General features: G+C 36.0%; 1 protein-coding gene across 4 annotated transcripts in view; it reads right to left on the reverse strand.

The window, feature by feature from the left end:
• POLR3G (RNA polymerase III subunit G) overlaps nt 1-12,256 on the reverse strand; it is a 41,345-nt gene that overhangs the window by 16,950 nt on the left and 12,139 nt on the right. For all 4 annotated transcript variants that reach the window (XM_010387979.2, XM_030927145.1, XM_010387980.2 and 1 more), the window contains exons 3-5: nt 10,178-10,307; nt 2,031-2,087; nt 59-109 (exon numbers count right to left, since the gene is read on the reverse strand). In XM_010387979.2, coding sequence (XP_010386281.1) covers nt 59-109; nt 2,031-2,087; nt 10,178-10,307 — 238 coding nt within the window. The remainder of the gene's footprint in view (nt 1-58; nt 110-2,030; nt 2,088-10,177; nt 10,308-12,256) is intronic.

Raw genomic sequence — 12,256 nt, forward strand, 5'->3', positions numbered from 1 at the left:
ACAGAATGTAAGAAATGACCTTCTCCTACCTGAATTACTATTATATTAGTGAATGTACCTTTTTTACATTTATTTCTTGGCATCATCTCTCCTGGAAGTCTTCTCCAATCTGTACATAAAATAAAAAATAAAAAAATTGCAGTTTCCTTTAGGAATTAGTGGCATTGAATGTAACTACGTGAAGGACACAATAGTTGTCCAGGAAATGACAATAAAGTGCCTTAGTATCTGACTTTACAAATTTAGCTTGAAACATAAAAAAAAAAAATCCAAATATAACAGACAATGATATATTTTCTCCTATAAAGAAAAGTTTATTACAATAGCTCTGAAACAGTGCTATAAAATTTTTTGGGAAGAAAATCTTATGGTAATTATTTGTGGGTGCTGGAATTATGACAGTTTTTCTTAAGTATTATTTATATTTATTTATTTGACTACTTTGTATTTCATAAGTTTTCTGTAGTTGATATATTCTGTAGTTGATATATTTCTTATGCAACAAATTTTTTTTTTCAAAAGTATGTTACCACAATCCCAACACATGCAAAATGAAATAAACAATTCTAACATCTGAAAACTTTAAAATTAAAAATATAAATAGCTGTCAAAAATAAATTTCCTCCAATAAATACTTTTGCTTGTATCAGTTAAATAATTCCTCTAATGTGTCACTTTCTTTTCATTTTTAAGCATAGAGTTAAATAGAAAATTGAAGCAACATAAAAGTTGATTTAAAAATACTGCCTGCTAATAAAGAAATTTTGGAGCATTTTTATAAAGCATTTAAATCTCAAGTCATTTTACCTGAAAAATAAATTTTGCTTTGAATATATTTTAGTTTTTGTAAACTATTCATTTTAGATCATGACGGGAATATGTAAACAGAATCATTTGAGAGATGAATACTAATGAAACGGAAGAAATGCGAGACCTAAGTTGTGTCCGACCTTACCAACACTGAAAAGATAGTACTATAATCTGTGAAAACGATAATGCTGTTAATGCCATTTATGTTTTTACATAAGGGCAGTTTCCATAAAAGACCAAGGACAGAGACATAAAAAGAATGTGAATTAAAATGAGACCTGGGTTCTAACAGTAATGGCACATGGCCTGGCAGGTCACTTTATTTCTATGACAACTGTTTTTATTTGCAAAATGAATGAGTGGGATGAGATCTCCTTTACGGCCCCTTCCAACTTGTCCATACCCAAGGTAAAGCTTCTTTTTAGATATAGTTCTTTTGAAAAAGAAACCTAACAACTAAAACTAGTCTGCTTAAAAGAAAGGAAGATCCATGAGCTTGGCTTACAATACCTTTAAAACAAGATTTTTTTTTTCTCTTCAAATACTCTAAAATTGCTCAGGAGCACAGTATTTGTGCTTCTTGGTACTACAAATTACAATTGTGATTGTGGCTAATTAAATTGGAAAATCCAAATGGTTTGTTTGGCCTGTCCTATTTTTATAAAAAATATATTTTAAGGGCCGGGCACAGTGGCTCACGCCTATAAATACCAGCACTTTGGGAGGCCAAAGTGGGCAGATTACAAGGTCAGGAGATCAAGACCATCCTGGCTAACACAGTGAAACCCTGTCTCTACTAAAAATACAAAAAATTAGCCAGGCGTGGTGGCAGCCGCCTATAGTCCCAGCTACTCGGGAAGCTGAGGCAGGACAATGGGCAAGAACCCTGGAGGTGGAGCTTGCACTGAGCCGAGATTGCACCACTGCACTCCAGCCTGGCCAACAGAGCGAGACTCCGTCTCAAAACAAAACAAAACAAACAAACATATATATATATATTTTAAGAACTTCCACAAAAGCACTTCAACTCTTCCTTGTTTTAGCATAAAAATCTTTTCACCTTAGTTTCTAACAGATTTATATTACTAATTAATCACAATAAAAGAACCAGACTCAATTTTCCTATGGTAAAAATAGAAAACATAGCCTAAAAAAAAAAAATATGAGGTGAGAGAGACAGCCTTTAAAAATTGTTTCCATACTGTGCGTTTTGCAGTTACCTGGTATCCATTCTTCCTTGTATACCTTCATGTATCTTTTACTATACCTTTCAATATCTAGGAGAAAAAAAGAATAAAGAACTCATTAGGAAAATCAAAAGTAACCCTGAACTTAAGCCATTTCTTTAAGATAACTGAACACAAGAGACAACATTTTTTATTTCACATGCAGGGAGTTTCCTGTATTTGTACATAAGAGAACGGGAAAAAGGGTAAGGGTAGGCAAGGTTGGACTTGGCGAGGGGTTACCAATGTGAGGCATAAATGAGTAAGCTGCAAGCCCTACATGCCAACTGCTGAAAAATCTGCAGGGATCCTCTGAGCTTGCCAAAACCAGTAAAGCCATAACTGTGGCTCCTGCTTCAGACTGGTCCACCTTATCACAAGAAACACCCTTAAGGAGGGCACAAACTCTTTCCTAGCAGCACAAGTTGGAAAGCAACACTATCACACAAAAGCCTGAAGCCATGTTCATCATAAAAAGTAGTTCAGGAGTTAGTCATGAAAAGCGAAAGGTAATACTAAAGATGAATAGATAAAAATTAGGGACCAAATACGTACTGATTTTTCTTCTGTGTCAAAAATATGCTTCCAAATAATACAACCACGTATGACAGAAAGGTAACTAAAATAAGCAATAGATCAGAGACCAAGAGATCAGGTTTTTCTAGGTATTTTAACTGCTTGACTTCAGGTCAAATGTTTTAACCAATCCTGCCAAGTTTTTCATCTGTAAAACGAAGTCAGCACAAATGAGAGATTCCTAGCATTTGTAACACAACGACTTCTTTTTAAGAATTTTCTCCAAAACAGATTCCATATTTTAAATAATTTTAACCTTCAGTATGCCAGAAAAAAATAATTTTTAGTCTTTTTCCTCTGGGTACAATAGACCATTTTTTGTATTTTAAAGTATTTTTAGGTTAATTTCAAATAATGAAATACAGAGAATAAATAAGATAACAGCTAAAAGAATAGCTATTGAAAACTAATCATTGGAACTCAATTAAAAAGGGGTAAAGGATTTGAATAGACATTTCTCTAAAGAAGATACAAAAATGGACAAAAAGCATGAAAAGATGTCCAACATCACTAATCATTACGGAAATTCAAATCAAAACTACAATGAGATACTGTGTTACAACCACTAGGATGGCTAGGATCAAAAAAACAATAAGAAACATTGGCAAGGATATGGAGAAATTTGAACCTTCATATATTATTGATGGGAATGTAAAACGGTACACCCACTTTAGAAAACAGTTTGGCAGTTCCTCCATATGTGAAATACAGAGTTACCATATGATCCTATGTGCATACCCAACAGAAATGAAAACAAACGTTCACACAAAACATGTACATGAATGTTCATGACAGGATAACTTATGTAATCCCGAAAGTGAACTGACCCAAATGCCCATCGAGTGATGAGTGGATAAACAAAATGTGGCATATATCCATACAGTGGGATGTTAGCCATAAAAAGGAATGAAGCACTCATATGTACTAAGCCATGAATGAACCTTGAAAACATTATGGCAAGTCAAAGAAGCCAGTCACAAAAAGACACATATTACAGGATTCCACTTATATGAGATGGTCAGAACAGATAAGTCTCCACAGACAGAAAGCAGATTTCTGGCGCCACGGGTTGGAAGGAGGGAAGAGTAGGGACTGACTACTAAAGGTTACAGAATTTCTTTTCCGGATGACGAAAAGCTTCTAAAAAATTAGATAGTGGCTGGGCATAGTGGCTCACACCTGTAATCCCAGAGCGACTAGGCGCAGTGGCTCACACCTATAATCCCAGCACTTTGAGAGGCTGGGGCAGGTAGATTACTTGAGGTCAGGAGTTCAAGACCAGCTGGGCCAACATGGTAAAACGCCATCTGTACTAAAAATACAAAAAAAATTAGCCAGGTGTGGTGGCGTGTGCCTGTAATCCCAGGTACTGAGATTACAGGTACTGAGATTGAGGCAAGAGAATCACTTGAATCCAGGAGGCGGAAGTTGCAGTGAACCGAGATCATGCCACTGCATTCTAGCCTGGGTAACAGAGGAAGACTCTGTCTCAAAACAAACAAAAATTAAACAGTGGTGTTGGCTGCATAGCTCTGTAGCTATATTAAAAGTCACTGAATTGTATACTTCAAGAAGTAAATTTACACATGTGGATTATGTCTCAGTAAAGCTGTTACTTAAAAATCATAAAACTAGGCCCAACACAGTGGCTCAGGATGTAAACCCAGCACTTTGGGAGGCCAAGGCATGTGGATTTAGTCCAGGAGTTTGAGACCAGCCTGAGCAATATGGTGAAACCCCATCTCTACAAAAAATACAAAAATTAGCCGGGCATGGTAGCTCATGCCAGTGATTCCAGCTACTTGGGAGGCTGTGGTGGAAGGATCGCTTGAGCCTGGGAGGTAGAGGCTGCAGTGAGCTGAGATTATGCCACTGCATTCCAGCCTGGGTGACAGAACAAGATCCTGTCTCAAATAAAAATAAATAAATAAAGCTATTGGAGATTTTACTAAGCAATTAACTATAGCAAATCCAAATTTATATTACATGTTTTACTGGTTTTGAAGTTAAATTTAACCAAAATGGGCAAAGTCATTTGAATGCAGTTTTCTGTGCATCAGCTGCCACACACAAACCTAGAATATATGCCTTCTGTATTTCCTGATCCCAGATTCCAAATGCATCTTTAATAGGTTCTAACTTATCATTTCTTCTGGTTCTTTTTCTCATACGTGTGTCATCTAAATAATTTCAGATTACAAATGCTTATCACTACTTCCAAGCCTTCCTGTACTTACATATCTAAAATACAATACTTTAAAAAACTTTCATGTCTCATACTTCTATTGAAGAGAGGATGGCCCAGCCATCTTCTTTGCTCTATACTTGCAAAGTATTTTCATTATTAAATTTATAATCACCAATTAACATGATCAATCCAAAAAACAATCTAGCTTATCACTACTTCCAAGTCTTCCTGTACTTACATATCTAAAATGCAATACTTTAAAAAACTTTCATGTCTCATACTTCTATTGAAGAGAGGATGGCCCAGCCATCTTCTTTGCTCTATACTTGCAAAATATTTTCATTATTATATTTATAATCACCAATTAACATGATCAATCCAAAAAACAATTTCATGTCTATATAATCAATTTCCTTTCGATCATTTTTGTCTCTGCCTTTATGTTCAGCATTTGCCAGTTACAAAACACATCAAATTAATTTTGGTGCATAAATATCATAAAACAAAACAAAAACGATCACCTCATTTTAGCAAATGGGATATTCCAGGTTTTTGATACAAAGTATTACACGATGAGGTCTTTTTCACAGATTGACTGTACAAGGCCACCATAATTCCTTTTTAATTCTTGGAGATAGTGTTTACTCATCGATTCTTGAATTTGAGAAAATTCACTGAAGACAATGTCATCTGAAGACTCAGTCTGAGATTTTGCTTATACAATCAATTTCATCATCATCATTAGCATCCAGAGAGCTATCTATCTCTTTGCATTTGTCTTCTGATTCATCTAAGAACTGTGGAACATGTTTTACTGTCAATTTTGGACATTATGAACAGAAAATTAAAAAATTTTGAAATTTTCAATTGTATTAAATGAAAATTAAAACAGAGCAACTACAAATATGAGGCTCTCTGAAGACTTTATGTCTTCTTAAAAAACAGATATAATACTTTGGATAATGCAACAGGAAAACTATATGATGACATAATAGTGATAATTTATTTCAATTGCACAGTCAATTCCATCATTCTCCCGTTTTTTATATTTATTCTTTTTTTCAGCATAGTTGGGGAATGTCTGATGAATAATGATAAGGTAATACCTATGATGATGAAATAGGAAGGTACTTCAAGATAGAGAAAACATAAGATCACTCAGATTCCACAGTTATCTTAGATATATAAAAGGGTTCAATGGGCTGATACGGTATTCTAAGATAAAACGAGTTTTCCTTTTCAAGTAAATTTCTGTTTCTTCTTTAGAAAACCTCTATGCAAGAATAAAAGTTATGAATATCAATCACACAAACAATAAGAACTGTTCCAAAAATACTGTCAAAAATTTATATTGAGTCTCACGGACACGGGTGCTATAGCAAGAATTAGTAAACCAAATTCCATTTATTCAGTAACAGACCTATGGACGTATTTAAGTAAACGTACTATTTCCATTAAGCTGTGAGGTTCTGAAAATGACTTATGACACCATCACCACTGTCAGAATCATGTTTCTACCTCAAAGGACCCTGTAGTTCAGGAACTTGAGCTAGAAACCATTGGACTGGACGATCTCTACATCCTCTTACAGCCAAAATTCACTAAATAATATTCATTGGTGTTTTTCCTTTATTATATAACAAATTTCGATGCAAAATACTAATCATTTCTATAATTCTACCTGAAAACATTAAAAACAAACTTTGAAGACATTGCAACATGAAATATGTTCATTCCATGCCTTCAGTTCTTTAGGACTGATCTCAATGCCCTGAGCCACCAGCCACTTGACTATCAGGAAGTCTTGAGATCTCCCACCCTATTTGTCTGTCCTAGTGTCTAATGATTTATTTATTTATTTATTTATTTATTTATTTATTTATTTATTTGAGACTGAGTCTCGCTCTGTCGCCCAGGCTGGAGTGCAGTGGCCGGATCTCAGCTCACTGCAAGCTCCGCCTCCCGGGTTTACGCCATTCTCCTGCCTCAGCCTCCTGAGTAGCTGGGACTACAGGCGCCCGCCACCTCGCCCGGCTAGGTTTTTTTTGTATTTTTAGTAGAGACGGGGTTTCACCATGTTAGCCAGGATGGTCTCGAACTCCTGACCTCGTGATCCACTCATCTCGGCCTCCCAAAGTGCTGGGATTACAGGCTTGAGCCACCGCGCCCGGCCATGATTTAGTTATTTACAGTAGCCCTTAAGTCTCTCTTTCCTAAAGAACACAGGTGGCAAGTGATGCACCTGGCGAATGCACAGTCATGCAGTATCTCTATCTGGAATATGATTCTGACAGTCGGGTGGTTCTGTTCAATCTGGCCAATTCTTTTTTACTCATAGCATGGATATTATATAAATTTATACATGCACATATATACACATATTATATAAACCTATATATGCACATATAAATGTATATATTTTATAGAAAAACCTTTATTTTTAACATGAGTGTGTTTTTTAAGCACACTATTATCAGGAAAGAGAGGTAAGCTGGGTGTGGCGGCTCAGGCCTGTAATTCCAGCACTTTGGGAGGCCAAGATGGGAGGATCGCTTGAAGCCAGGAATTCGAGACCACTGTGAGCAAAAAAGCGAGACTGCTGTCTCTACAAAAACAATAAAAATAAAAAATTAGCCAGGCATGGTGGTATGTGCCTGTAGTCCCAGCTACTCAAGAGGTTGAGGTAGGAGGATCACTTGAGCCCAGGAGTTTGGAAGCTGCAGTAAGCTGTGATCGTGCCACTGCACTCTAGCCTGGGTGACAGAGCGAGACCTCATCTCTAAAATACAAAATAAAACAATTAAAAAAAAAAAAGACAGAAGTAAACATGAAGATCTCAGGGAGAATGTACTTGTATCAATCTGGAAATTTCTATACAAGAGTTTTCCCCTGAAAGAAATAAAAGCAAAAAAAAAACCCTTATATTTTTAAATACTTTATTGCCTAGTTATCAAAGATAAAGTGCCCCTTAATCCAAGTACAAGCCAACCATTCCCAAAGACCAACAACAGAATTATGGTTTTTTGTTTGTTTGTTTGTTTTTTGTTGTTAAGAGACAGTCTCGCTCTGTCACCCAGGCTGGAGTGCAATGGCACGATCTCGGCTCACTGAAAGCTCCACCTCTCGGGTTCACGCCATTCTCCTGCCTCAGCCTCCCGAGTAGCTGGGACTACAGGCACCCGCCACCATGCCCTGCTAATTTTTGTATTTTTAGTAAAGATGGGGTTTCACCGTGTTAGACAGGATGGTCTCGATCTCCTGACCTCGTGATCCACTTGCCTCGGCCTCCCAAAGCGCAGGGATTACAGGCGTGAGCCACAGCGCCTCACCGACAAAATTATGTTTTTAATATCCCTGTCTAAAACACTCACATAAATGCTTTAATTATTTGATACACTTTTTTTTTTTTTGAGACAGAGTCTCACTCTGTTGCCCAGGTTGCAGTACAGTGACATAATCCCAGCTCACTGCAACCTCCACCTCCCCGGTTCAAGCGATTCTCCTGCCTCAGCTTCCTGAGAAGCTGGGATTACAGGCACCGGCCACCACGCCTGGCTAATTTTTGTATTTTTAATAGAGACGGGGTTTGCCCATGTTGGCCAGATTGGTCTCAAACTCCGGACCTCAGGTGATCGGCCTGCCTCAGCCTCCCAATGTGCTAGGATTACAAGAGTAAGCCACTGCACCTGGTCTGATTTGATGTACTTTTAAATTAGACATGTGCTTTAATAACAACCACATTCAGCTAAGTAAATCTGTACCATAGAGAAAAGATCAATTTTAAAAGCACTAAAGTATACCCTGCATTACTATTTTTTCTAATAAGAATGAATACTGATTAGTTCATTTGGTCTTTTTGAAATCTTTAAAATGAAAAGTTTTATTTTAGAACTCAAACAGATGAAAGCATACAACATATTCATGGAAGTTAAAAATTTCAGTATTAGGCCGGGCGCGGTGGCTCACGTCTATCTGTAATCCCAGCACTTTCGGTGGCTGATGCGGGCAGACTACTTTAGGTCAGGAGTTCCAGACCAGCCTGGCCAACATGGTGAAACGTCTCAACTAAAAATATCAAAATTAGCTGGGCATGGTATTGTGCATCTATAATTCCAGCTACTCAGGGGGCTGAGATATCAGAATCACTTGAACCCAGGAGGCGGAGGTTGCAGTGAGTCGAGATTGCACCACTGCACTCCAGCCTGGGTGACAAGAGTGAGACTCCATTCCATTACAAAAAAAACCAAAAACAATTAAATATTTTTGAGATAAAATATCTCTTATCAAACCATTATATAACTCAAAGCAGCTATGTTTTGAGAATTAAATGAATTTGTCTAAAATGCTTCTTATAATTATAAGTGCATGCTAAGATCATTACACAAGGCTTCCTTTTTTGACTCAGCCAATTCAAACTATTCTAGAGAGAGGAAAAATGGAATGTATTTTTAATACTAATGGAATGAGATGACACTATTAATTTCTCATGTTTTAATGATGTTGTTTTGAGAACTCAAAGGTGGTATCAGTCTCTCTAATTTCAACAATCAAGGGCAGAAAGTGAAAAATCAATATAGTACTGCTGTGCTAAATAGCTACGCAGGAATCGTTTTCCTTTCCTATAAAACCACTTCCCACTTCTAGTCTGAGACTGTTGAGCCCTCTCCAACTATAATGTTTCCTTTCTTCCCTAAGCAGCACTAATGAACACACATTTTACATCATATCAAATACCTAAATGATAAACCAAACAAAATCAAGTCTTAAAAATTTTTTTAACCTAAATATTAAATAATTGGAGACATGCATAAAGGTTTATGTATAATGATAATAATCACAGCATTATATATACAAGCAAAAAACTGGAAATAATCTTTAAAAAGCAGGAAATTAGTTACAGTTAATAATATTATATCCACAGAGTAGACTACTAAGTCATTAAAAGTCATGTTTGCCAAGAATAATAAGGATATGTGAAAATGCTAATATGCTACTGAGTGAAAAAAGATACAAAGTAATATGAATCTAATTTTGTAAAGAGAATATACATGCATAAGAAAAAATCTGGACTATATAACAAAATATTAATAGTGGTTCTCTAGACATAAGCATGGGTAATTTTTACTTTTCAAAATTTTCCTGTTTTTCATAATTTTCACTGGACATATAAAATTATTGTGAAAGCTATTTCTAAAAATAAAATATCAAACTTTAAAGTATTTTTTCTGTTAAAGCAACATAAATATGCTTTTTCAAAGTGGTTGATAATTTTTGATTGAATAGAATCAATCAACATTCAATGATTATATACCTTGTGCTTAAACACTGTTTCATCTGTATACATTAAGACACATAATTAAAGATTCCAATATGGTACCTTGTCTTTCTTCAGGTGTTTCAATAAAATAAGGCATTCTTTTCATTGTTTCTCTCAACTCCTGTTTCAAAGCCAGCATATATTCTTCACCTTCTCCTGTTTTCAGTGGCACTGGTTTATAATCTGTATCCTGTTTATATTAAGAGACAAAGGTTTTTTTTCAAATCAATTATGTATTTTAATATCCCTTTTATCTGTATTGTAGAAAAGAGCAGTTTTATTGAAATACTGTGTTTTACAGGCACTAAGTTTTATAATCAACTTAAAAGATGAACTTCTGTAGTCTATTTAACCTGTTAACCCATTTCCTACTTTGCTCTCATATTAGAGGTAAAAAAGATGCATAATTTTCCTATTGGCCCTGAAAACTACATCAATAATCATTTTGTCATACAGTCTGTTGACGTATGTGATTATCTACTTTAAAGATTAAGATACCAGGCAGGCGCAGTGGCTTACGCCTGTAATCCCAGCACTTTGGGAGGCCGAGGAGGCGGATCACAAGGTCAGGAGATCGAGACCATCCTGGCTAACACGGTGAAACCCTGTCTCTACTAAAAATACAAAAAAAAAAAAAAATTAGCCAGGTGTGGTGGCAGGTGCCTGTAGTCCCAGCTACTCGGGAGGCTGAGGCAGGAGAATGGCGTGAACCTAGGAGGCGAAGCTTGCAGTGAGCCAAGATCGTGCCACTGCACTCCAACCTGGGTGACAGAGCAAGAGTCTGTCTCACAAAAAAAAAAAAAAAAAAAAAAAAAAAAATTAACATACCAAAAAAAAAAAAGGAAAAAGAAAAAGAAAAACTAAGGTACCCAAATGAGAGCAGCTGCTTTAGGTCCTTATTAACCTCAACTAGTGGTGGTGTTATTGGAAAATAAATAAATAAAAAAGCAGCAGCTATCATTTAGTATATGGTTACTATGATATATTCAATATCCAATATCCATTATCTCATTGAAAGGACTACTAATATTTCTCCTTTTACAGTGAAGAAATTGAGAAGTGAACAATTTATAAGCCCATAGAATGAATAAATGGCAAGATGGAGTTTGAAGCTGCATTTCAAGTTTTTAAAATTATACACACATATACATATACACAAATATGCATTTGTATGTGTGCATATATTTACACAAATATATTCATTAACAAGTGGATCTCTAGGGTACATAGTAAAGACATTTCTGGTTTCAGAGAATAAAGATAAGGTACATTTTCAAAATTTGATTAGGAATATATACACTCATTCTGCAACTACTTATTGAGTACCCAACACGGTTAGACTATAGAAGATACCATGATAAACAAGTCAAAGTCCCTGCCCACAGGGAACTTACATTCTAGGAGAGAAACACACAACAAATTAGTAAACAAATGAGGTGACATACAATTTCACATAGTGATAAATGACATAAAAGTAAACGAAGGTGGGTAAAGGAAAAGTGACTGACAGTGCATGGAGGATGGAGGTGGAATCTACACAGGGTGAGCACGCGTGGCCTCTTGGGGAAGTCACATTTGAGTAGAGATTGCGATAAAATCAGGGAGCCATCCATGCAAAGAGAAGAGATGGTGGGGAACCAGCAGGCCCAAAGGCCTGAGGACATAAGGAGGCCCGCGTAGCTGAGGAATGAGAAGGACAGTGGTAGAAAAAGGGTCAGAGAGACATCAAAACGGAGAGATCAGGAAGAGCCTTTTACCCCGTAGTAAGGAATTTTAATTTTATTCCAAGTATAAAGAAATACTATGTACTAACATCCCCAGTGTTTAGAAGTAATCTCCTCATACATGGAAAAGAGCTTGTTTTAAAAATCACTGTAAAGTGACATTATGCCAATACCTGAGATATTTGTCTTTGTTTTTATGCTGCACTGAATATCAAAAAGGTAAAATATCAACAGCAAAAAGCAGAGACCTCTTGTGTGAGATATCTAGATCACTGGATACATTCTAAACTAAACATAAAGTGAAAACATTATATATTATGCAAATTTAGCTTGTAGCATACTCACTAAATTTTAAAACAACACTAAAATAAGCAAAAAAAGTTCAGTAGGGGACAAAGTCAAGTGGCATACTAAG

This window comes from Rhinopithecus roxellana, chromosome 3, assembly GCF_007565055.1.
Source record: "Rhinopithecus roxellana isolate Shanxi Qingling chromosome 3, ASM756505v1, whole genome shotgun sequence".
Classification (NCBI taxonomy): domain Eukaryota; kingdom Metazoa; phylum Chordata; class Mammalia; order Primates; family Cercopithecidae; genus Rhinopithecus; species Rhinopithecus roxellana.